This window comes from Erythrolamprus reginae, unplaced genomic scaffold (genome assembly GCF_031021105.1).
Source record: "Erythrolamprus reginae isolate rEryReg1 unplaced genomic scaffold, rEryReg1.hap1 H_5, whole genome shotgun sequence".
In the NCBI taxonomy this organism is placed as follows: domain Eukaryota; kingdom Metazoa; phylum Chordata; class Lepidosauria; order Squamata; family Dipsadidae; genus Erythrolamprus; species Erythrolamprus reginae.
The window spans coordinates 339,174-366,173 of record NW_027248506.1 but is presented as its reverse complement, the minus strand read 5'-3'; the positions used below and the strand labels follow the sequence as shown (position 1 = coordinate 366,173).

At 40.4% G+C, this 27,000-nt stretch overlaps 1 protein-coding gene across 1 annotated transcript; it reads right to left on the bottom strand.

Moving 5' to 3' along the window:
• Positions 1 to 58: 58 nt before the first annotated feature.
• LOC139155737 (polycystin-2-like) lies at positions 59 to 26,227 on the bottom strand. The gene is made up of 15 exons (XM_070731007.1): positions 25,596 to 26,227; positions 22,009 to 22,119; positions 19,635 to 19,768; positions 19,034 to 19,284; positions 18,114 to 18,338; positions 16,778 to 17,006; positions 15,524 to 15,694; positions 13,748 to 13,929; positions 12,685 to 12,805; positions 12,280 to 12,378; positions 10,317 to 10,438; positions 8,484 to 8,601; positions 6,545 to 6,708; positions 4,210 to 4,357; positions 59 to 3,139 (listed from the first exon to the last, which is right to left on the bottom strand). The coding sequence occupies exons 1-15, from the start codon at positions 26,122 to 26,124 to the stop codon at positions 2,876 to 2,878; spliced, it is 2,868 nt and encodes a 955-aa protein (XP_070587108.1). The 5' UTR covers positions 26,125 to 26,227; the 3' UTR covers positions 59 to 2,875.
• Positions 26,228 to 27,000: the final 773 nt, after the last annotated feature.

Sequence of the window (27,000 nt, the reverse complement as noted above, 5' to 3'; positions counted from 1 at the left end):
ATTGTAAACAGTGAAATGCAAAGTCTCATAGCCATAAATATTAAAGCAAATAAAAATACATGATTATAAATCTTTTATTTCACAAACAATTAGTTGGATGGCACTTAAGAGCAGAGTAAAAAAAATATCCCTTCCTTTGAAGTGGATGCAAAACCCACTCCCCCCACACTTGCAACTTCAAAACACACAAAATCTTTATTGGTCAGAAAGTTGTTCATTGGTACATTTTCATCATTATGTGAAATGTTCAAAATTAACATATTTTTTTCTAAGGCAACTTGATTCTAGAAATACATTGGCACTTTGCAAATATATATAGACACAGTGTGCAAAATAGCAGATACTCAAGCTTCTGTGCTGTCATACTTAAATGTATGTATACATTGTCAAAACGCATGGCTATCCCATGAAATCTTAATGCACTTCAAAATGAAGTTTGTTATGAAGTAACAACATGTTACAGAAATATAAGCTATTACCATATGAATGCAAACCTTTGGTTTTCATAGTACAGTGTTCCCTCGATTTTCGCGGGGGATGCGTTCCGAGACCGCCCGCGAAAGTTGAATTTCCGCAAAGTAGAGACGCGGAAGTAAATACACTATTTTTGGCTATGAACAGTATCACAACCCTTCCCTTAACACTTTAAACCCCTAAATTACAATTTCCCATTCCCTTAGCAACCATTTAGATTATTACTCACCATGTTTATTTATTAAAGTTTATTAAAAATATATATTTATTAAAAGCGGACGAATGTTTGGCGATGACACATGACGTCATCGGGCGGGAAAAACCATGGTATAGGGGGAAAAACCTGTGAAATATTTTTTAATTAATATTTTTGAAAAACCGTGGTATAGACTTTTCGCGAAGTTCGAACCCGTGAAAATCGAGGGAACACTGTACTCCGTTATGTGAAACTCTATTGTGAGGTTGTTAAAAAGAACAGGAAGATACAACTTATAAGCAACTGTAGTAAGCAGTGTGAACAGTTTCCCACTCCATACCCTCAAGACCCGAAGCATGGGTGATTTCGGGAGTTAAAGATACAAGTGTTTTACAAAGCTTTGCTTGGCACTATTTCGAATAACCCGAGGAGCGCTTTGGTATGGAACGTACCTGGTCCTCTCTGCCAGAAGCAATCCAGTTTATTTATTTTATTTATTTATTGGATTTGTATGCCGCCCCTCTCCGTAGACTCAAGATTTGCCAGATTTGCATCATAAATGCATGTTACATTTTGAAATACATTACACGCAATTCTTCTACATCTCAGTCTGACCTGAACTTCTATACCATTCTTCAACCTCTCTGGTTTTGACTGACATGTAACGAAATGCAAGAGTATAAACCTTGCAGAAGCTCCCCTTTAAATACTGTTTATTTTGTTGTACAATTTTCGGTTAGAGCAGCTCAATTAACTTTTTTGCACTTACCTATTTTTTACTGAAATTATTTCCATAAATGCTTTCAGAATATATTTAATCAGATCCAGAGAATGCTTTTTCCAGGGCGTAATTTCATAAGGACAATTATAAGTGGCGCTTACAGAACAATATGCTACTATGGGAAATTTTTCTTATAATTGTGCATTTGCTAAATTGTGTCGTACATTTTTTCTCAAAGGGGCTTTTGGAATAATGAAGGTCATCCTCCGAGCAATCATGTAAAATAGGCTTGGTCAAAATAGGAATTCGTTTTTGGTAAGGTTAAATTAAATCTTAAAGATTATAAGACAAATCTATTATATCAAAATAAGCTAATTCATGCAGCCAAACGCTCATATTACTTTGCAGAGAATGTACTATGGGACTACTTGTTTCAATTAAAAAAGGAAAGTGTTAGAAGAAAATCATAAAGACTTGATTACTCCACATGAAACAGCTATGTTTAGTGTATTTTACGCACATTTTAAAAGAAGTATTACTCGGGTTCCAATATGTCTTACTGCCAGGTAAATGTGCAAACCACTTTTACCTTAAGTCCTAGAACTGGAAAATAAATTTACTAGCTTACCTATGTTCTCATAACAAGTAGGAAAATGTGCATCTTCCTAATGGAAGCAGTTGGAAACGAAACCAAGGGCATTTAAAACAAGAAGCTCTGGTGTTTAAAAACCAGACCAGATCGCAACATGATAGTTTCCTATATGACAGGGGTATCAAACGCAAGGCCCGTGGGCTGGATCCAGCCCATGGAGTGATCTACTTGGGGCTACCCTTGAAAAACGCTGGGAGACTTCAGCTAGTCCAGCACGCGGTCACGAGAGCTGTGTTGGGTGTACCCAAGTACAGTGGGACCTCTACTTAAGAACTTAATGTGTTCCGTGACCAGGTTCTTAAGTAGAGGCAATTTTTCTAATAAAATATATCTAATAAAACTAAACTAAACTACACTACATTAAACTAAAAACTAAACTAAAAACTAAAGGAAGCTAAGCTAAGCTAAACTAAACTAGATCTGGCCTGTGGGGCTGCCCCAGAAACAGCCAAGGACTGGCCCAGCAAAAACAGAACTCAGGAGGGCTGCATGGCAGTGGCCCCTTTTTGCTGGCAGAATGCTTGCAGGAGGCTGTCACAGCCAAAAATGGAGCCCAGGGCTCTGTTTTGTCTGGCAAAGTGCTAGCAAAACAAACTATTAGCAAAAATGGATCCCGCCCTCCGCCCCCAAGCCCATGCCACCTCAGGTGTCCCTGACATGAGTGACATTGAGATGGCCCCGCCCACCATGGCCACGCCCACCCAGCCCTCAAACACAACCCCGACGTGGCCCTCAACAAAATAGCGTTTGAAACCACAGCCCTGCCCCAAGGCATCTTGTCATTAGTCAACTCACGATTTGTGTCAAATATTTTGAGCCAACACAAATGCAACTAGACGTGGATGTTGCTCCCTCTATTTCCTCCCCCGCCCCCTTCCTTCCCCCCTCCCCCCTCAATGCCTTCGGTGGACTGCGAGGACGAAGGGCGCGGATCCCTGGTCTGTGCGTGGCTGTTGAATCCCACCGGGGCTCCCAGGCGTTGGCTCACTTGGGAAGCAGCAGCAGCAGCATCAGATTCCCAGTGCTCCAGTTCTTCTCGTACAAGCCTCTCCATCTGCTCCCTGTGCGCGTCGTTCTCACAACCCAGCCTTTCATCCTAAGCAGAAACACCACCGACTCTGATCATGCGCAAATGGCTAAACTCTCCTAGAAACATAGAAGATTGACGGCAGAAAAAGACCTCCTGGTCCATCTAGTCTGCCCTTATACTGTTTCCTATATTTTATCTTAGGATGGATATGTGTTTATCCCAGGCATGTTTAAATTCAGTGACTGTGGATTGACCAACCACGTCTGCTGGAAGTTTGTTCCAAGGATCTACTACTCTTTCAGTAAAATAATATTTTCTCATGTTGCTTCTGAGGTTTCCCCCAACTGACTTCAGATTGTGTCCCCTTGTTCTTGTGTTCACTTTCCTATGAAAAACACTTCCCTCCTGGACCTTATTTAACCCTTTAACATATTTAAATGTTTCAATCATGTCCCCCCTTTCCCTTCTGTCCTCCAGACTATACAGATTGAGTCCATGAAGTCTTTCCTGATACGTTTTATGCTTAAGACCTTCCACCATTCTTGTAGCCCGTCTTTGGACCCGTTCAATTTTGTCCATATCTTTTTGTAGGTGAGGTCTCCAGAACTGGACACAGTATTATTCCAAATGGGGTCTCACCAGCGCTCAATACAGCGGGATCACAATCTCCCCCTTCCAGTTGTGTGAGGACCAGGTTTAAGTCAGTTTTTTCAATGTCGTTTGAGCTTTGATCATTAAATGAATAGTTTTAAATCAAGAACTATCTGTAATCAGAATGGTATAATTCTGATTAAATCACTTGCAATGAATTATTGATAGGTATGATTGGTTTCTTAAATTGGGGTTTTTTACGTTACTTTTAATATTAGATTTGTTCATATTGTCTTTTTACTGTTGTTAGCCGCCCCGGGCGGCATACAAATCAAATCAAATCAATCAATCAATAAATGATTATAATTGGACTAGAATGGGCAAGTTAGAGAGATTATCAGGACGAAAATCCATCTACGTTGCTCACTAAGAGTTGATGATGGGTCTATGGCTCCCATTCAATTAGCAAAGTCTTTCCTCTGAAGAAATTAAATGTAAAACAACAACCTTCGCAAAATAAATACTGAATAAGTAAGTACGCTTACCTCTGCAACTCCATCGAGCAGCCTGCCCAAGACTTCTTTCCTCTTCAGTTTAACTCTCTCCATAGTTTCCAGCTTGACCATGACAGCATCAATCTTGGATACAATGCTGCCTATGGAATGTTCCATGCGATCCACTCGGCGGACCAAGCTGAAATCAAAATGCATTTTGATAGAGTTATGGTTCCAAGATCAGGATGAGCAACATGTTGACTGTATGACTGTAACTTGTTGCTTGCATCCTAAGATATTTATTAATATTGCTTCTTCATTGCTTATTTGACCCCTATGACAATCATTAAGTGTCGTACCACATGATTCTTGACAAATGTATCTTTTTCTTTTATGTCCACTGAAAGTATATGCACCAATGACAAATTTCTTGTGTGTCCAATCACACTTGGCCAATAAAAATTCTATTCTATTCTATGTTCTCTTTTAAATCTCAACCCCAAAGATGGGTAGAATAAAGTAATCTTCCAGGATCCAATCACCAAGACCAGAGGTGGAGCCCATCGCCAGCGGATTTTTCTCTCGCAGAATGTGTGTTTTGGTCTGTTCTGTGTGTGGCATTTGTAGGGGGCCTGTTAACAACAACAACAACAACAACAATAATAATAATTTATTAGATTTGTATGCCGCCCTTCTCCGAAGACTCGGGGCGGCTATCTATCTACTTCCGGAACCGCCTGCTACCGCACAAATCCCAGCGACCGATTAGGTCCCACAGAGTTGGCCTTCTCCGGGTCCCGTCGACTAAACAATGTCATTTGGCGGGCCCCAGGGGAAGAGCCTTCTCTGTGGCAGCCCCGGCCTTCTGGAATCAACTCCCCCAAGAGATTAGAATTGCCCCCACCCTCCCTGTCTTTCGTAAACTACTCAAGACTCACTTATACCGCCAAGCATGGGGGAGTTGAGACACCTTTCCCCCAGGCTCTTTTATACTTTGTTTTATGTTTGGTATGAATGTGTTGTTTTTTAAATAATGATAGGGTTTTATATGTTTTTTAATATTAGATTTCTTCTACTATAATATTGTTTTTATTATTGTTGTGAGCTGCCCCGAGTCTTCGGAGAGGGGCGGCATACAAATCTGATAAATTATTAATTATTATTATCTGTTGTAAACACCACACACAGAACAGCCCAAAGGACACATACTACTAGAGAGAAGTTCCCTGAAAGTGGGCTCCATCATGGGTCCCAAAGTTCAGAAGACAAAACCTTTGATTCCGGTGACCGATCTAGACTGGGTCCTGCAACATTATCCAGGGATACATTTATCCGTTTTCATTTGTGAGAAAATAATCATTCGTCTACTACTTTCATTAGGAACATCCATCTCCACAAATCTAGTGCAAAAGGTGAACCTTTTTCTCCTTGCTTGCCAAAAATAAGAGCAAGCACAGAAATGGACTTCTAGTTTGTACACTGGGCTGTTTTTCACACTTTGCAGGCTTCTTGGAAGTCTCTGGAGTGCGAAAAATAGTCCAACGGGCAAGCCGGAAATCCCTTTTTCCAAATTTTTCCCATTTGCCCAGTGGGGCATTTTTTGCACCCTGGAGGCTTCAAGAAATTTCATTTCATTTCTTTTCATTTATTCGATTTGTATGCCGCCCCTCTCCGGAGATTCGGAGCGGCTCACAACACCAAAGCCTCCATAGTGCCTGGAAAGGGCTAAAATGGCCTTTCCCATGGCTGAAAATCAGCTGGCCAGCACATGTATGCACCCTGTAGCTAACATAGGGCAACGCCTCGCCATTACGGGTCTAGTGGATTCTTGGATAAGAGAGACTAAAGTAGCCTCAGATCTATTTTAGAGAGCTGTTTTCAACCAGATTGGAAAAGCAGATTTGTATGGAAAGAGAGTGACATACAGTGGTAGCTCTACCTACGAACGCCTCTACTTACGAACATTTCTAGATAAAAACAGGGTGTTCAATATTTTTTTGCCTCTTCTCAAGAACCATTTTCCACTTACAAACCCGAGCGTCCAAAACTGTAACCGGAAAAGGCAGGGAGAAGCCTCCGTGGGGCCTCTCTAGGAATCTCCTGGGAGGAAACAGGGCCGGAAAAGGCAGGGAGAAGCCTCCGTGGGGCCTCTCTAGGAATCTCCTGGGAGGAAACAGGGCCTCCACCCTCCCTGTGGTTTCCCCAATCACACACATTATTTGCTTTTACATTGATTCCTATGGGAAAAATTGCTTCTTCTTAACAAAACTTTCTACCTAAGACCCTGGTCACAAAACAAATTAAGTTCGTAAGTAGAGGCACCACTGCAATATATTTTACAACGAATAAAGTGAGATTTGACAGGGAAAAAAAACATAACACGGACACTTGAAACTCTTCGTATGAAACGCCACTTGAGCTACTGCCTCTTCTCCTGGAGCTGTGTCCACTGTCATCATCATCATCTTCTTCCGAATCATCGAGGCTTCGTGGGAAGCTACGGCCACTGAGCGGACGGTTTAGAGAACTTCTGTCCAGCTCCAAGTCCTCCTTAGTGAAAACAAACACAACTGTTAGAATTCGATGCTTCCTTCCTCCTACACTCAGTGGGTCATAGCTGCAGACAATGGAAACCTATTTGACCAACTGAGAATAGTTTTATTACACTACACATTTTAACCACAGCTAGAATTAGTATAGAACAACATTGGAAACAAACAAAAAGATATCGCAAGTGAAAATATAGTGATTAGGAAGATGATGGAATGTGCAGAACTTGATATGATGACAATGAAATTAAAAGATAAGGAACTGGTTAGGTCCCACAGAGTTGGCCTTCTCCGGGTCCCGTTGACTAAGCAATGTCGTTTGGCGGGACCCAGGAGAAGAGCCTTCTCTGTGGCGGCCCCAACCCTCTGGAACCAGCTCCCCCCCAGATATCAGAGTAGCCCCCACCCTCCTTGCCTTTCGCAAGCTCCTTAAAACCCACCTCTGTCGTCAGGCATGGGGGAATTGAAATTTCCCTTCCCCCTAGGCTTATAGAATTTATACATGGTATGCTTGTATGTATGATTGGTTCTTTAAATTGGGGTTTTTTAGATTATTTTTAATATTAGATTTGTTTACATTGTCTTTTTATATTGTTGTTAGCCGCCCCGAGTCTTTGGAGAGGGGTGGCATACAAATCTAATAAATACAAATGATAATAAATACAAGACTCGGCGTATTATACAATTTGGAACATATTTTATGAATGGTTAGAATGAAGGGAAAAAATGATAATAATAAATTAATAATATATATGGGAAAGTTAATAGTTGATTGATTAACAGATTTGGTACACTGGTGTACAATTGGGGATAACAATTTGTATTAGTTGACGTATCAAGAAAAAGATATTAGTAAGGCGGAAAAAATCATAAATTGGAAAATGTATAAGGTATATAACTTATTAGTTAATTTGTTGATATGAATTGCTGTAACCAAGCCCAATGCAGGTAGATCCTCCACTTAAAAAAGTTCATTTAGTGATCATTCAAAATTACGATGACACTGAAAATGACGTATGACCATTGTGCAGTTAGGACTTTTGAAGCATCTCCATGATCTTTTAATCAAAATTCAGATAGTTGTGGCAAAGAAAAATGGGGGCAAAACTCACTTAACAAATGTCTCACTTAACAACAGAAATTTAGGCTCAATTGTGGCCATAAGTCAAGGACTGCCTGTATACTATTGTGTTGCCTCGTCGTTCAACCCGCAGCAGCTAGAGATCTTCACTAGCAATAAAATGAGATTGTACAAACTTAGTAAACTGAACTAGGGAAAGATGCTTTTCTGAAATCAAAAAGCAAATTTCGAAAGAAATGTAATTCCAGAATTCTGTACTGCATTCATAGCCATATTTTTTTCCCCTGATACAATTGCAGTGCAGGCTAACAAATAATAATAATAATAATAATAATAATAATAATAATAATAATAATATTTATTAAATTTGTATGCCGCCCCTCTCCGTAGACTCGGGACAGCTCACAACAATAGTGGCAAAACAATGTAATACAAATCTAATAATTTAAACTAAAACCCCATAATTTAAAAACATGCACACAACACACCATACATAAACGTTATAGGCCTGGGGAAGTGATTTCAGTTCCCCCATGCCTGACGGCAGAGGTGGGTTTTAAGGAGTTTACGAAAGGCAAGGAGGGTGGGGGCAATTCTAAACTCTGGTTCCAGAGGGCTGGGGCCGCCACAGAGAAGGCTCTTCCCCACACCCTTTTTAAAAAGAATACGATCATGCCATTCCATGTAAAGCTCACCCTCTCTTTCTCTAAATCATCTCTCATTTGCTGATGCTCCAACTCAGTCAACTCTTGATCTCCATCTTGGTCATACTTTGTAAAGATGGCTTCGATCTCAGCATCGGTGTGTCCCTTTCTGGAAATAAATAAATAAATAAAATACGATTCTTTAAATGTTTCAGCAAAAATTATTTTCTGGTGCTGGAATAAATAAGGGGCCTCCACAGAGTCATTCTGTATCCAGCACATTATTATTATTATTATTATTATTATTATTATTAATTAATTAATTAAATTTGTATGCTGCCCCTCTCCGTAGACTCGGGGCGGCTCACAACAATACAGTAGTGGCAAAACAATGTAATATAAATCTAATAATTAAAACTAAAAACCCATAATTTAAAAACATGCACACAACACATATAGGCCTGGGGAAGTTATTTCAGTTCCCCCATGCCTGACGGCAGAGGTGGGTTTTAAGGAGTTTACGAAAGGCAAGGAGGGTGGGGGCAATTCTAATCTCAGGGGCTAGCTGGTTCCAGAGGGTCGGGGCCGCCACAGAGAAGGCTCTTCCCCTGGGACCCACCAAACGACATTGCTTAGTCGACGGGACCCGGAGAAGGCCAACTCTGTGGGACCTAACCGGTCGCTGGGATTCGTGCGGCAGAAGGCGGTCCCGGAGATATTAATTATATTACTTTAGAACTGTCATAAAATTAGCAGAGCCACTAAATGCAACTTTCTCTATAAAAGTAGGCCTTGTGATTTTTACCATAAGTCAGTCAATATACAAGGAGACAGACACTTTCTTGTAACTTACTTAATGGAGACAAGAATGCTAGATGATGGAAATAAAGTATGTTTTTTGAATGCCATAAATAAGGAATGCTTGTCATTAGAAGAATGGACATATATTTTCATATGCAAATGCTACAAAGACGTTCATTGAGATAATCTGGTTTATGCAAAGAGTGAATAAGGATCCAATCACAAACATAAAGGGAGGCAAATATGCTGAGAGGAAGGAAAAGGCCAAAATAAATAAATCAAACATGATTTAAAAAGAAAGGATGAGAATCTGAAAAAGAAAAGTGAGAAATTAAACAAAAAGGAATAGTTATGATACTGGTAGAAGACTGGTTTGCAAGGACAGAAAGATATGGAGACAAATTGCAAACGGCCGTGTGGCAAAGCAGATTTATTTATTTTATTTTATTTATTTTGTGCAATACACAATACTGTAATATACAATGAAGCTTATGGAGATATAGTAGAGAAGGTATATAAGATATAGGAGAGACTATAGGACAGGGGATGGAAGGCACTCTAGTACACTTATGTACGCCCCTTACTGACCTCTTAGGAATCTGGAGAGGTCAACCGTGGATAGTCTAAGGGTAAAACGTTGGGGGTTAGGGGATGACACTATGGAGTCCGGTAATGAGTTCCACGCTTCAACAACCCAATTACTAAAGTCGTATTTTTTACAGTCAAGTTTAGAGCGGTTAATATTAAGCTTGAAACTGTTGAGTGCTCTTGTGTTGTTGTGGTTGAAGCTGAAGTAGTCATTGACAGGCAGGACATTGCAGCCTATGATCTTGTGGGCAATACTTAGATCTTGTTTAAGGCGTCGCAGTTCTAAGCTTTCAAGACCCAGGATTGTAAGTCTAGTCTCGTAGGGAATTCTGTTTCCCCCCCCCCCCCCCGCCCCTCTCCCCTTATCAAATTCCTTGGTTTACTATTTCTTTACTTTGTTTTGGGGCTGGTTCAGAGAACAGTGATTCTTCTGAAAGCAGCCGTGTCGTCATTTGTGTGTTATTTAGTCTGTGTATGAAAGAGGACGAAACTTACCCCTTTAGGTTTTGCCGAAGTTCATCAAAATTTAATTTGCCTCCACAATGACGCAGACTTTCTGAAATGTCATCAACTGGAGTTTTTTTCAGTTTTAATTTCACCATGGCTTTGGTGTATCCCTGAAAAAGGAGAGCGGTTTATTCCTTGGATGGATATAATTGTTAGGCAAGCAATGCAATGAAGTGTCTTGAGGTTTCAAACCCTCATTTTCTACCCATGTGGGTTGTTTTTGCTTTGATAAACACAATCTCCCTTTTCAAACAATATGTTGTTACTCTGTGTGAGATGTTTATATAGAAGCGTGAGGCTAAGTATCCTGGATCTATTTCTGTTGTGGTTCGCTCTGGCCCAGCTCCTGCCCCAAGCACTGTGGATGTGGGGGAGACATCCACATGCTGCAGGCCTGTTTTGCCCCCGGTGGAATCTGATGATGAAGGCTCCTCTGACCAAGAAGACATGAGTGACAGGGAGGAGGAGAGTGGGGCAGACAGCTCAGAAGGAGATCAATTCTCTAGCTCCTCTGTGGATTCAGAACAAGAGTTAATGATACAGCCACGCATGCGGAGAGCGATGCATAGGCAGCAACAACTGAGAGATTATTATCAAAGAAAATGAGGCCACCTGTGGTTGGGTGGGGCTGTGGTCATTAGTGAGGCTGCTATAAAGAGCAGCCTGTGGGTTTGGCCATTGTGGAGGATTATCTGATCATTGTATTTCGTGACTGCTTTACTGACTTTGACCTTTTGTGTGCTGCTTTTTCGCCGCTTTGAAACTAAACCAGAGTATAGTGTGTTTCACTTTGTGGAAGAAGAAGGACTGTGAATTGCCTCACAGCTGCAAGATAAGTAGCACAGAACTGATAAGGGACTTGTACAAATTACCAGTTTGTTTGGAGACGAGGGCTCTTTGCTATACCAAAAGAGGGCTTGGTTTAAGTGAATTTTCATTCTAAAGAACATTGTTTTGAATTTTCAAATGTGTGTGTGTCTGAAATTGTGTCTGTGCATTTTTGGGAGGATTCTACCAGAGAGCCCGACAGAACAATTTCTATAGCTTTTGTTGATTTGGAAACATTTGTTAAAGTAACTGATTTACTTATTCTTAAAATTTCTAAATCCCCAGCCAGCTGGAGAATTTGGGGAGTTGAATTTCACACATCTTAAAATTGACAAGTTTGAAGAACATCGTTATAAATCCTATCTAGACTCTGTTATATATAGGTATATGATAGCTGATTGTCAGATGAGGTTCTTATAACAACAAATTGTGCTAGGAAGATATTCCAAACTCTTCCATTTTAAAATATTTCAATATTTTCCTCCCCACATCCCATTAGCAGATGGAAACAACTCACTTGTCATCTTATTCATTTACATTTCTTAGACCAATTATCTTGATCAGGGTATTACTCCGATTTAGCAACAAATGGAATTATAATCAGTTTGTTACGACAGACCCAACAAGTAGATAAACCAGGGGTCTTCAAACTTGGCAACTTTAAGTCTTCTGGACTTTTGACTCCCAGAATTCTCCAGCAACTGGCTGGAGAATTATGGGAGTTGTATTATTATTATTATTATTATTATTATTATTATTATTATTATCATCATCATTATTATCATATTCATTATTATCATTATTATTTATATGCCATCCCTCTCTGAAGAACAGTACAAATATATATGAAATACTAAACTAAAACTAACAAACTAAAACCCCAATTTTATCTTTTAATTTAACCATTTTTTAACAGTCACTTATAACAAACCAAACATACATTCCATTCATCGTCAGAGACTGATGTCCACAAGTCTTAAAGTTGCACTGTGAAGCGGTATATAAATCTAAATGCTATTGCTGTTTGTGAAAAAAATAAAAGTAGAATATGAAATGAATAAATAATCAGGAAAACAATTACACCCTGTGGTGTCCAACCATGACCATACAAGGATGAGATTACCTTTTTAATAAGATCCGAAAGTTCCATTTCCGATTTTTGCTGTATCGTATCAGTCTTGACTTCTGAATATGTGTCATTGATGATGGCCAAAAACATGTTCTGTTTAAGAAAAGCAATTTAGAAACATTTTTTTAATAGAAAAAACGAAAACACTGACTTCCTGTTTTTAAGGATCGCAGTACAAAAAGAGTAATTTTTTTTCCCAATGTCTCCAGCAATTAGGATTGGCAACTGCAAATATTAAACAATGCTTTTCCTGGTCCTTTTTATGTTGATTTTATATATATTTACAAGAGTGGTCATTAAAAAAAAACAAAAATGAAACCATGCATGTGGCCTGTGGACAATGCAGAAGGAAATACAGCAAGGCACAAAATACGTCAAGGAACAAAAAAAGTTACATACCAAAAGAATGAAGAGCATAAAGAACACAAACGAAGTGAAATAGATGGATCCTAAGATTCGGTTAGCTTCTTCAACCTCTGTAAAGTCAAAATCTCCCAGCAGGATGCGGAACTGAGTAAAGCTTTAAAGAGAATAACAACACACCAAAGTTTAGCCAACGGTTAAGACCCTGTGGGGAACTAGAGTTTTCTTGGCCAATTAACTTTAATCTTTCAGGATGTTTCTAATGCAAAAGTGAGGTGTTTGAATGCATTCGGTAGCCGAGAGGCTGAAGTCAGATGAATTCAATGGAAAGAGAGTACAGTGGGACCTCTACCTAAAAACGCCTCTACTTACGAACTTTTCTAGATGAGAACCGGATGGTGAAGATTTTTTTGCCTTTTCTCAAGAACCTTTTTCCACTTACAAACGGAGCCTCTGAAACTGTAACTGGAAAAGGCAGGGAGAAGCCTCCGTGGGGCCTCTCTAGGAATCTCCTGGGGGGGAAACAGGGCCGGAAAAGGCAGGTAGAGGCCTCTCTAGGAATCTTCTGGAGAGGAAACAGGGCCGAAAAAGGCGGGGAGAAGCCTCCGTGGGGCCTCTCTAGGAATCTCCTGGGGGGGGAAACAGGGCCGGAAAAGGCGGGGAGAAGCCTCCATGGAGCCTCTCTAGGAATTTCCTGGGGTGGGGAAACAGGGCCGGAAAAGGCGGATAGAAGCCTCCGTGAGGCCTCTCTAGGAATCTTCTGGAGGGGAAACAGGGCCTCCACCCTCCTTGTGGTTTCCCCGATCGATCACATATTGATTCCTATGGGAAAAATTGCTTCTTCTTACAAACGTTTCTACTTAAGAACCTGGTCACGGAATGAATTAAGTTCGTAAGTAGAGGCACCACTGTATTTAAGAAGTGTGAACTAAAACAAACAAAGGTTCAAGAATGAATGGGTGAAAGTGGGTTTTGTGCGGGTTGGAGGGGGGCAGAAATTTTTGAATTTATTCACCAATCATAATTGTTGAGTTGGACAGCTTTAGAAATCTAAATTATAATATACAAACAAACAAAGAAAGAAATTAATTGTACTTACACGCTATCCTGGAAAGTGCTGAAATCATTAACTTGTGTCCCAAAGACAAGGTAGGCTAGCTGAGCATAAGCTAAGAAGATGATGAAAAACATAATTGCAAAGCCAAGAATGTCCTTAGCACATCTGGACATAGTTGTTGACAGCTGGTTCATGGTTCGGTTGAAGCTGATAAATTTGAAAAGCTGAAAAAGAAGAGAAAATGGTTTAAATCAAGCAGCGAACAGAAGCTGGAAAGAACTGGGCTACCAACTAGAAAGAATTGCAGTGAACAGATTCCATACCAGATAGTTAAGCAGGGTATTTTAATCTCATATATGGAAACAATATCTTAAATATTAAGAAAATTCATGTCACTATTCCAAAGATTGCTATTTTGTCGCTCAAAATATATAAAAAGTAAATAGGATATTAAAGGTTTAAATGGTAATCTTATTTTCATTTTGGCTGGTCATTTTTCTATCTTGGTGCTTGGATGCCTTCAACTCTATCCCAGTAATATATTATTAGAAGAGATAAAAAAAAGAAATTTTCATTCTTGGGGACAGAATATATTGTAAATATCAATTACAGCAGAAATAGTTTGTATTTTTACACCATATTAAATTGCATGTCGCATGTAAAACAGGGGTGAGAATAACCTAGAAGAAGAGGAGGAGGAGCCGCCCCGAGTCTTCGGAGAGGGGCGGCATACAAATCTAATAAATTATTATTATAAATTATTATTATTACAGCCCTGGCAATGATTAGAGTAAGAGTGGAATTTGAGAATGTGTCTCAAACTTTACTCTTTCTAGTTCTTTTTTGGATAGAGGCAAAATTCAGCCGTTTCAGGTAGACCAGATATAATAATAATAATAATAATAATAATAATAATAATAATAATAATTTATTAGATTTGTATGCCGCCCCTCTCCAAAGAGATATGAATGCCAAAGTCATGAATATTGAAAGTACAAGTAATCCTCAACTTTTGTCCTTTGTAATTTTGAACAGTTGAACTCTGAAATGAGCTTTTGTAAGTCAAGGACTGCTTGTACTTAATTATAGACTTATAGTAACAGAATTCTGTAATTGTGAATGTGTCTCTCTCCCCCCCCAGCCTTTTTCCTAGAGAGGGTCCAGACTAGAGTCCAAACCTTACCTGCAAGGATTTCATTTATTGCAGTTCCTCACTTTTAGGGTAGATACACATTTAAAGGAACAAAAGAGAAACAGATCTTGAATACAAATTGGTTTTCTCCGCTCCCAAATATTAACTATTCATTTTTTCAAAAGAAAAAAAAAATTATTTCAGTAAAATTCGAATTTATTTATTTATTAAATTTGTATGCCGCCCCTCTCCGTAGACTCGGGGCAGCTCACAGCAGTGATAGAAACAATGTACAATACAAATCTAATAATACGAAGTTAAAAACCCATAATTTAAAAAACATGCACACAACACACCATACATAAATTATATAGGACTGGGGAAGATATTCAATTCCTCCATGCCTGACGGCAGAGGTGGGTTTTGAGAAGTTTACGAAAGGCAAGGAGGGTGGGGGCAATTCTGATCTCTGGGAGGAGTTGGTTCCAGAGGGCCGGGGCCGCCACAGAGAAGGCTCTTCTCCTGGGTCCCACCAAATGACATTGTTTAGTCGATGGGACTCGGAGAAGGCCAACCTGTGGGACCTGACCGGTCGCTGGGATTCGTGCGGCAGAAGGCGGTCCTGGAGATAATCTGGTCCGGTGCCATGAAGGGCTTTCTAGGTCATAACCAACACTTTGAATTACCTTTATCCAGACGAAAAACATGGTAACGGCTGCAACGTTGTTGAACTGGGTTTGCCAGTAGGCTAAAGGTTCAAAATTGGGGAAGCTATTTTGATCTTCCAGCAGTTTCTTCAGTAGCTTATCCACAGTAGACAGTTGATAGATATTCAATCCAATAGCTGCCAATGATAGCTGAGGATAGAAAAACAGAAAATAAAAAGAGAGGCACAAAGTTTAGCGGACTAACTTTACCACCCCTGCATAACATTGTAATCCTGTCAATGTAGACGACTGTTCTTTTAATTTCTAATTAACATATGGTGCCATCAGAGGAAAACATCTTGGGTATCTTCAGTAGGCAAGTAGATATATAGAGTATTGAGGAATTGGTATTGAAAAAAAGATTAAAGCCCACAGAGTTGGATACCACTTTCACTCGTTAGCACCTCGTTAAGGCTGAAAAAAAAGCTTAGTAAAAGCTACGTTTGGAGTATAAGACACACTCAAATTTTCAAGCTCATTTTTTTGGGGGAAGGTGTGTCTTATACTCTGAAAAATACAGTATATATATATATATATATATATATTTTTTTTTTTTCTAGCAGCATCAGGAAGGAAGACATAGAAACATAGAAGATTGACGGCAGAAAAAGACCTCATGGTCCATCTAGTCTATTTCCTGTATTTTATTTTATCCCAGGAATGTTTCAATTCAGTTCCCGTGGATTTACCAACCACATCTGCTGGAAGTTTGTTCCAAGCATCTACTACTCTTTCAGTAAAATAATATTTTCTCACGTTGCTTCTGATCTTTCCTCCAACTAACCTCAGATTGTGGCCCCTTGTTCTTGTGTTCACTTTCCTATTAAAAGCACTTCCCTCCTGAACCTTATTTAACCCTTTAACCTATTTAAATGTTTCGATCATGTCCCCCCTTTCCCTTCTGTCCTCCAGACTCTACAGATTGAGTCCATGAAGTCTTTCCTGATACGTTTTATGCTTAAGACCTTCCACCATTCTTGTAGCCCGTCTTTGGACCCGTTCAATTTTGTCAATATCTTTTTGTAGGTGAGGTCTCCAGAATTGGACACAGTGTTCCAAATGGGGTCTCACTCGCACTCTATACAGTGAGATCACAATCTCTTAAAAGTTATGGTATAGAAAGGACAAACCAGGAGGCATCTTCATTATTCATCATTCAGAGTTGACCGCTCCTTACAAAATTTTGGAAATATTTCAAACTGGCCAGTACAGTATTCAAATGGGTTTGCTTACTGTGATAATGAGGACGTCGAGACAGTTCCAAAGACTCCTAAAATAGAACAACCGGTGAATGTGTATTTCCAAGATTTCTTCCACCACATAATAAATAACAAAGAAGCAAAACACAATTTCACAAGCAGCCAAGAAGAAGTCGAAAGTGGAAATGTAGTGGATTAACTTCACGGGCTGGAATTGCCAGGATGTCAGGAGGCCCCCAGTGGGTGGGAATTCCACCAATAACCTGCATTTGAAAAATAAAAGTCATTTTGTCATAGACTATTCTTCTCTCGCTCGGGTGAAATTAAAGATCTTTATTTAACCCAAGGGTGGACAATTAAGACGTCAAAGTTATAAGTAAAAATACGTATAGAAATTTATTTCTTTATTTTATTTATTTGGATTTGTATGCCGACCCTATCCGAGGACTCTGGGCGGCTCACAGCATGTATAAAAACAGAACAATAATGTAAATCCAATTACATACTACAATTTAAAAACAATTAACAAGAAAAACTTATCAACCGAACATTCAACAATCATACTTAAAGCATTCAGTGGTCAGGGGGAAGATCTAAATTGGTGGCAAAGATGAGTTTTTAAGCTCTTTCAGAAGGCGAGGAGGGTGGGGGCAGTGCGAAATCATATGTTTTCACTATTTTATTGAAATACTTTAACTAAAATTATTTTTAACATCCCACAAAATATTTTTTTAATCATATGCAAGTATTATATTATTGCTGTTATGTCCACTAGAAACATAGAAAACTGACGGCAGAAAAAGACCTCATGGTCCATCTAGTCTGCCCTTATACTAGTTCCTTTATTTTATCTTAGGATGGATAAATGTTTATCCCAGGCATGTTTAAATTCAGTTATTGTGGATTTACCAACCACGTCTGCTGGAAGTTTGTTCCAAGCATCTACTACTCTTTCAGTGAAATAATATTTTCTCATGTTGCTTTTGATCTTTCCCCCAACTGACCTCAGATTGTGTCCCCTTGTTCTTGTGTTCACTTTCATATTAAAAACACTTCCCTCCTGAACCTTATTTAACCCTTTAACCTATTTAAATGTCCCCCCTTTTCCTTCTGTCCTCCAGACTATACTGATTGAGTTCATTTTATGCTTAAGACCTTCCACCATTCTTGTAGCCCGTCTTTGGACCCGTTCAGTTTTGTCAATATCTTTTCGTAGGTGAGGTCTCCAAAACTGAAGACGGTATTCCAAATGTATGCTTGAAATAAACATATAGGGGCAGTGATGGCGATCCTATGGCACCATGCATCAGATTGTGACTTCACAAATCAAGAGTTAATAACTGGTCAACAGTCAACCATTTCAGGCTCACCTGACAACGCAGAAAAGATTGATATTTGCATTGTAGACGGAAAAGTCGATAAATACCGCCCTTGTGCCTCTGTCAAGCCACAAGTTGTTCTTAAGGACCGCAATCAAGGCAGAGGTGTCTTCTTTGCTTTTCGAGAGGTCCTGGTAATAGCCAGAGCCACTGTAGGTGGCAATCAAACCCCAGTGGCTGCTCCCATTCAGATCTTTTTCACCGGTGTACGTCCAACTGAAACACAACATTAGAATGACTAGAACCGCAACTCCATTATTGAAATTTTGAACACTTATGAAAACAAATTATCTCAAAATTATGTATTTTTTCCCCCATCAGATAATGGGCGCGCACACTCTTTCGCCACCCGAGGAAAAAAAGGTTCGCCATCACTGCCCTAGGAACTAGAGAAAATATTCAATGTATGGCACATATTTATCTATTTAATTTATTTATTTGGATTTGTATGCCGCCCCTCTCTGATAAAATCCAATAATAAATAATAAAATCAATCCAATAAATAATAAAATCAATCCAATTAATACATAAAAACAATCCATAAAAATCTACTTTAAAAACTTCAATTTACCATTCATTCAACAATCGTACACACTCCAGATTCAAAGGATATTTCCCACCATATTTTACTTCTGATGAGGAGGGTGGGGGCAGTTGGTTCCAGAGGGCCGGGGCCGCCACAGAGAAGGCTCTCCCCCTGGGTCCTGCCAGACGACATTGTTTAGTCGAAGGCCAACTCTGTGGGACCTAATCAGCCGGCTTTAAATTCCGGTTAAGTAACTATTAGGTTACGATATCTATGTATCTCTGGGGCACGGCTGGCTCAGGAATTCTGGGAATTGAAGTCCACAAGTTGTAAAGTTACCATAGTTACCCGCGCCTGGTCTATATGAGCACGAAGAAATACATACGCGGTCCCATTACGGAGCCCAAAGGGAGCAGTGTCTTCATTAGCCACCGAGTAAAGATCATAACAGTCTTTTATTTCATCTTTTAAATCTTCAGGAATCGAACAGGAGGCATTCCTCACTTTCAGCTGCCGGATACGAGGCACGCCTAAGAGCAGATTCTCGTGGTAGATGAAACTTCTGTTCTCTGCTACTGTTTTATTATTGTACCACCTCTCCCAGTACAGTCCATCCAATAACGGACCCTCGGTGAACTGAAAGATTAAGCGACAGGTTTTTGATTGAGGATCAGTGAGGGCATAACTTGCTGGACTCTACTGAATTCCAGCCATTAAAAAAATATATATTTTAAAAATGAATTATTTCAGATTCATATTGAACCTTATATGTTGCCTTGAGGATCACTGTCTCCTCACATAATGTTTACCTAAATCCTTTTCACTATTATTGTGCACAAGTGGAAGTTGAACCATTTTGTGTTATACCCCAACCTAGGGGTAACTACTTAGGACAGTGGGTTTTTTTGTTTTCTTTCGATAATATGTTAAATCTGTGTGAGGTGCCTGTAGCTTAAAGATATCAAGAATCACATTTCAATTAGTACCTTCCAGAAATCTTCCATTGTGGACAACGTTCTGAAATTGGTCTTCTCCATCTTTGATATTGGTGTGTCGAGAAAGAGCTGGGACATTACTCTTGTGTAGTAGTAAACATTAGAATTCACCATTCCGTAAGATACTGTAAGCAGAAATTTGGAAATAATAAGTATTTCAAATAGAAATTTATGAATCACCATCTTCATCCACAATAGGGAAGTGCAAAATAATATTTTCTTCTCTGCTATATTATCAAGAATTATCTCACATGGAGCTCTTTAGGATGAGTGAAACTAGATGATAGACATCGTCTTTGTTTAATGCTAAATGCATGACAAGTAGGTTTTCCTCCAAATATTATGTATTAATTTTCCAATGTCAATTGAAAAATACAGGGTGGGGTTTTTGGGGGGGGGTATTCTTTTCATCAGATCCTTCATCCCTCCCCCCCCCTTCCTGAAAAACTTGTATTCAAAGAATCCAGGACAATGGGAATCCTATAACCGTCTAAATTAATAAAACGGATGGATGTATATGTGTCTTCGTTGTTTATTTTCTTCTTTCTTTTTACTTTATTTGATGGCTAAATGACGTAATAAAATTGGATTGAAACTGAAATGATCAAAATTCAGTTTCCAAATAAAATGTACACTGATCACTATCTTATCTAATCATTAGAACATGTACTAGTTTATAATGCTAAACCAATTTGTTTATATTTAATATTTGAAAAAGGGAAACATTTCAAAAGACTTTTCATTTTGCCTACATGGCAATGGACCAGATTATCTCTGGAACCGCCTGCTACTGCACGAATCCCAGAGACCGATAAGGTCCCACAGAGTTGGCCTTCTCCGGGTCCCGTCGACTAAACAATGTCGTTTGGTGGGCCCCAGGGGAAGAGCCTTCTCTGTGGCAGCCCCGGCCCTCTGGGACCAACTCCCCCCGGAGATTAGAACTGCCCCCACCCTCCTTGTCTTTCGTAAACTACTCAAGACTCATCTATACTGCTAGGCATGGGGGAGTTGAGATAGCTCTTCCCCCTAGGCCATTACAAGTTATGCATGGTATGTTTGTGTGTATGTTTGGTTTTATAATTGGGGTTTTTAGTTGTTTTTTATTATTGGATTGTACATGTTGTGTTTATTATTGTTGTTAGCCGCCCCGAGTCTATGGAAAGGGGCGGCATACAAATCCAATAAATTATTATTATTAAATTATTAATTAATTTATTTGTCTTGGTATCCAAAAAAGCATCTGCGGTGAAGTTGGTTTAATTACTGAAGCCCTTAACCGTAGATACATTCAGTTAATCGCTTGCCCAATTATACTCTCTAGCAGAAATAAAACGCAGCAAAAGACTGCATTGCAGACAAATGCAGAGCTCTTTCAATATTTTATGTATCCCTAAACATGTTCTAAGAGCCAGTTTATTGTGCTTGTTAAAACCACCAGGGTAGACATAAAAAAGCAGTGAGTTCTAACCCTGCCTTAGGTATGAAGCTTGCTAGGAGGGATCTTGAATCCGTTATTCCCTCTCAACTCTAGGAAGAATGAAATGGCAAATTAGTTTTAAAAAAATATTACCAAGGTTTTGTGCATGTAATTGTAATTGCCCAAGAAGCTGCTGATATAGTTCTACAGAGGAATCATTGAGTCTGTCATCTGCACCTCTATCACTGTCTGGTTTGGTTCTGCAACCCAACAAGACAGACATAGACTTCAGAGGAGAATCAGAACTGCAGAAAAAACTACTGCTGCCAACCTGCCTTCCATTGAGGACCTGTAGACTGCAAGAGTCAAAAAAGAGGGCAGTGAAAATATTTACTGACCCCTCGCATCCTGGACATAAACTGTTTCAACTCCAACCCTCAAAATGTTGCTATAGAGCACCACACACCAAGACAACTAGACACAAGAATAGTTTTTTCCCCAAATGCCATCACTCTGCTAAACAAATAATTCCCTCAACATTGTCAAACTATTTATTAAGTCTGCAGTACTATTACTACTAGGTTTTTTTCTCATCATATCACCCACTCCTCCCACTTATGACTGTAACTTGTTGCTTGTATCCTTAAGATTTTTATTAATATTGATTGTTTCCTGATTGCTTATTTGACCCCTTTGACAATCATTAAGGGTGATTCCTCAAATGTATATTTTCTTTTATGTACGCTGAGACCATATGCACTAAAGACAAATTCCTTGTGTGTCCAGTCACATTTGGCCAATAAAGAATTCTATTCTATTCTATTATTCTATTGTATTCAATATTTGACTGGATAAGCAATAATCATGGCTTGAATGAAGGAAACTTTCAAAACATTCCATTAAATATCATTTTACCATCACATTAAAATATTAGCAAAGACTACTTACAGATTGATAGGATCACAAGAAAAATCAAATACGTTATTAGCTCACGCAAAACACTTTTCAAGTATTTCTCTCGAGTTGTAGTTTCTTCCATGAGCCGAGTGCCCCACAGACCTTAAAAAGAATAACCAGGAATCCATAAGAAATATGACATAGTAATATGTATAAGCTTGGATAACTATTTCCGCCTTACAAGATTAATAGAAGATTTACCTACTAACCAGAAGAACAAGGAAAAGAAATAGACAGGTACGAATAATTGTCACCTAACATGCAATAACTGACTATAGGTAATCCTCAACTTATAACCATTTGTTTAGAGGATGTTTGAAGTTATTCAAAAAAGTGACATGACCACTTTGCATATTTAAAGCTTTTCTCTACATGACAAAAATTTGGATGCTTGGGAACTGGTTGATATTTGTGACGGTCGAAGACAAGTAAAGTCAATGTGGAAGCCAGATTCATTTAACCACCTTAACAACTACAGGATTTACTTAAACCATATCACTTTGGAGTTAGACTGACAACGAAGATCAATCCCTTTCCTGTAACAGTGGATCTGCAGAGAGGGGCGGCATACAAATCTAATTAATAATAATAATAATAATAATAATAATAATAATAATAATAAAGTGTTGGAAGAAATACCCATCTGGTTCAGTTCCAAGCTGGGAGAAAGGCACTGGAAACATGGAGGCCTATTGGAAAGATGGTTTGTTGATGGGGGCTATTAAGATTGGGCCTGCTTTCTGCCTCTAAAAAACACATTTCTCCATTTTTCATATAGGGAGATATAATATTCTGCCTTCTTTTTTTAAAAAAAATATTCCTCAAAACATTTCATTCTTCTGGGAGGGTGGGCGGCTCCTCACAAAAGAACTGAATGATAGATGTTGCCAAAAACAATGCATCAAAATCAGTTTTGTAGATCAAAACAGTAGTTGTACAAAATGTGCTCATTTCATCATACCAAAGGCACGTTACTAAAAATAACAGCATGAGCTATTCACAGAAGGAATTGCAATGCAAGAAAAAGTGTATAATTTATGTCCAATAAGTAGGCTTGCAAATTTGACTCTTGTAAACTGTTAACATCTGTCTCAAATAATTGTCACGTGTTTTAAAATTAACTTTTAAGGTATATGGTACTTGTAGCCGGACTTTTTGTCTTCTGTTTTGTGAACCATTTTGCATATAACTGAGTTACAAACAAATAATATTATGTGAAAAGGAGAGGATACCCCCCCCCAAAAGTGCTGAAAGTAGCATTTGTATTTTTTACTTCTACGTTTACATTTTGTATTTTGACTTCTACAGATTAATATGGCTGCTCTTCTGGAATTTGCAGCTAGCTAGATGAACTGGAACAAATGAGCAAAGAGGCTGGTTGGCCAAGCAACAGAAAGTTTGAAATATACTCCGAGTGGATTGGAGTTTGCAGCGCTTGGCAAAATAATATTTTATTTCTGGGGAAAAACAAGCACAACTCTTAGACAGGCTTAAAAAATAAGGCTGCCTATGAATTTTGCGTGGTGCCCAAAATAAAAGCTTCATATTTTTATAGGACAGTTACAAAGACAGAAAGGCTAAAGCTTTTCCTTAAGATCTTTAATTTTGTATACATTTTCTCTCCTACAGCTGGAGACCATCTCCGCTTGCTTTGCTCAGGGCCAAGATGTTAGCCAAGGTGAAAGCAATGTCAAAGAGATAAAGAGAAAAAAAAGAGGTTTGTCAAGATAGGTTTGCATTTTCCTTGGGAGCAAATGGGGCCTTAAAGCATGCGGATAAATTGCAGTGAAGTTGGCGAATTATCCAATGCAGTGTTTCCCAACCTTGGCAACTTGAAGATATTTGGACTTCAACTCCCAGAATTCTCCATCCATCCATCCATCTAGTCTGTCTGTGTCTGTCTATATCATCTGTCTGTCTGTCTGTCTGTTTACCGACCTACCTACCGTGTCTGTCTGTCTATATCAATGTTTGCCAGTCTATATCATGTCTGTCTATATCAATCATCTGTCTGTTTGTCTACCTGTCGTGTCTGTTTATCTATATCAATCATCTGTCTGTCTATCTACCTATCTAGTCTTGACTCTGTTTGTCTATATCAATCATCTATCTGCCTGCCTGTCTGTCTATCCCTCCATCCATCCTTCCTTCCATCCATGTCTGTCTGTCCATATCAATCATCTGTCTGTGTCCACCCACCCATCCATCCTTCCTTCCATCCTTCCTTCCTTCCATCCTTCCTTCCTTCCATCCGTGTCTGTCTGTCCATATCAATCATCTGTCTGTGTCCATCCATTCATTCATCCTTCCTTCCATCCTTCCTTCCTTCCATCCTTCCTTCCATCCATCCGTGTCTGTCTGTCCATATCAATCATCTGTCTGTGTCCACCCACCCATCCATCCTTCCTTCCATCCTTCCTTCCTTCCATCCTTCCTTCCTTCCATCCGTGTCTGTCTGTCCATATCAATCATCTGTCTGTGTCCACCCACCCATCCATCCTTCCTTCCATCCTTCCTTCCTTCCATCCTTCCTTCCATCCATCCGTGTCTGTCTGTCCATATCAATCATCTGTCTGTGTCCATCCATTCATTCATCCTTCCTTCCATCCTTCCTTCCATCCTTCCTTCCATCCGTGTCTGTCTGTCCATATCAATCATCTGTCTGTGTCCACCCACCCATCCATCCTTCCTTCCATCCTTCCTTCCTTCCATCCTTCCTTCCATCCATCCGTGTCTGTCTGTCCATATCAATCATCTGTCTGTGTCCATCCATTCATTCATCCTTCCTTCCATCCTTCCTTCCTTCCATCCTTCCTTCCATCCATCCGTGTCTGTCTGTCCATATCAATCATCTGTCTGTGTCCATCCATTCATCCATCCTTCCTTCCATCCTTCCTTCCTTCCATCCGTGTCTGTCTGTCCATATCAATCATCTGTCTGTGTCCATCCATTCATCCATCCTTCCTTCCATCCTTCCTTCCTTCCATCCGTGTCTGTCTGTCCATATCAATCATCTGTCTGTGTCCATCCATTCATTCATCCTTCCTTCCATCCTTCCTTCCTTCCATCCTTCCTTCCATCCATCCGTGTCTGTCTGTCCATATCAATCATCTGTCTGTGTCCATCCATTCATCCATCCTTCCTTCCATCCTTCCTTCCTTCCATCCTTCCTTCCATCCGTGTCTGTCTGTCCATATCAATCATCTGTCTGTGTCCATCCATTCATCCATCCTTCCTTCCATCCTTCCTTCCTTCCATCCTTCCTTCCATCCATCCGTGTCTGTCTGTCCATATCAATCATCTGTCTGTGTCCATCCATTCATCTGCAGAATTCTGGGAGTTGGTCCACAAGTCTTAAAAGTCGCCAACTTTGAAGACCTCCGACTATTGTTATCATTTCTTCGCTATTGAGTCCCGGGGACGAGACGAGCCAAAGCGAATTGTCCCGTGGCCAGATGTCCGAGAAGCGGCGGCTGCATGGGCCAAGGGCGGCCCTTCCCTCACGGCAAGCGGCGTCTCTGGCAGGGGCGGGGAGGCGGGGACGCGCCAGGCCCTCGCTCCTTCGCGCCCTCACTCACCTCGCAGCCGGCCCGCCAGCCCTTTGGCCCAGGCGATCCGGTAGGGCGGGGGGTCCGCGGCCGGGCCCTCGTCGGCCTCTCCGGGAGCGAAGCAGGCGGGCAGGGCGTCTCCCGCTGCGGCGGGGAAGGGACGGCCCCGCGGCCCCGCTCCGTCTTCCTCCTCCTCCTCCTCTTCTTCCTCAGGGCCCCTCCGCCTGGGCCGCCGCCGCTGCCTCCCTTGCGCGGCGTCCCCGCTCCGAGCGCCGGGCCCGCAGGACGTGGGCGAGGCCGCTTCGGCCCGGCCCCACTCCACGTCCATCCTCAGCACCGGCCCGGCTGCTACCGCCGTCGCCCCCCTGGCCGGGTCTCCTTCTCCTTCCTCCTCCTCGGCTTCGAACACCGGGTTGTCCCGGCTCCAGGCCTGCCTCGAGCAAGAGGAAAGCGGCGGCGAAGGCGAGGCGCAAGGCTGCCCGAGATGGCCCAGCTCCACTTGCTCCAGCCCGCCCGGGGGACAAAGTCCAACCCGGCCGCCGCTGCCCGCGCCCGCCATTCTCCCCTCTTTCGCGAGCCCCGCCGCCGCCGCCGCCTCACGAGCCTCCCCGCGGCCCCCGCTGAGGAATCGGGGCGGGCAGTGAGCGCCGTCTTCCCTTTCCTTCCCCGCTCTCCATCCCCGCCCACAGGGCCTCGGCGGCCAGGCCGGAGGAGCCGAAGGGCCTGCTCAGAACGGGCGGAGGAGGAAGGCGGCCTACAAATCTAATCAACAATGATAACAAATTCTACAATTGGCTAAAGCAGAGAATTGTCCAGGCAAGTGTAGTAAAACAAAAGGCTTAAAAAGATTAATAATGGATTTTTTTCTACTAGTTTTTCTCATCATTCCTATCACCCATTTCCTCCCATGTTGACTGTATGACTGTCACTTGTTGCTTGTATCCTAAGATTTTTATTAATATTGTTTCTTCGTTGGTTATTTGACCCCTATGACAATCATTAAGTGTTGTACCACATGATTCTTGACAAATGTATATTTTCTTTTATGTACGCTGAGAGCATATGCACCAAGACAAATTCCTTGTGTGTCCAATCACACTTGGCCAATAAAGAATTCTATTCTATTTTTTCTATCTCATTTTGGTTCTTTCTTTGTTTCTCTTTACAAAATGTAAACAAAAATATGCAAGCAAAAATGTTTAACAAAGCAATGCAAAAATGTATGTACGTATCTCCATTTGAGCTTTCCATAGGAACTGGAATGTCGATATCCCAACTGTGTTTTTTATGTGTAGTTTTCTTTGTGTGTTTTGTTTTTAAATAAAATAGTAAAAAAAAATTAAAAGAAAGAGCAATAAAACAGAAAGAAAGACAACCATGAGCCTCCAGAAGAAATAAAACTGAGAAGGGCTGAACACCAACCTAATCGAGGGGA

What these genes read in the sequence shown, in the direction of transcription:
- LOC139155737 (XM_070731007.1), bottom strand. Translation starts at nt 26,124, where the DNA reads ATGGCGGGCGCGGGCAGCGGCGGCCGGGTTGGACTTTGTCCCCCGGGC. An exon ending in GCTGGCGGGCCGGCTGCGAG is followed by an intron (nt 22,120 to 25,595) that starts GTGAGTGAGGGC and finishes ATTCTTTTTAAG; the next exon opens with GTCTGTGGGGCACTCGGCTC. An exon ending in CAATGGAAGATTTCTGGAAG is followed by an intron (nt 19,285 to 19,634) that starts GTACTAATTGAA and finishes TTAATCTTTCAG; the next exon opens with TTCACCGAGGGTCCGTTATT.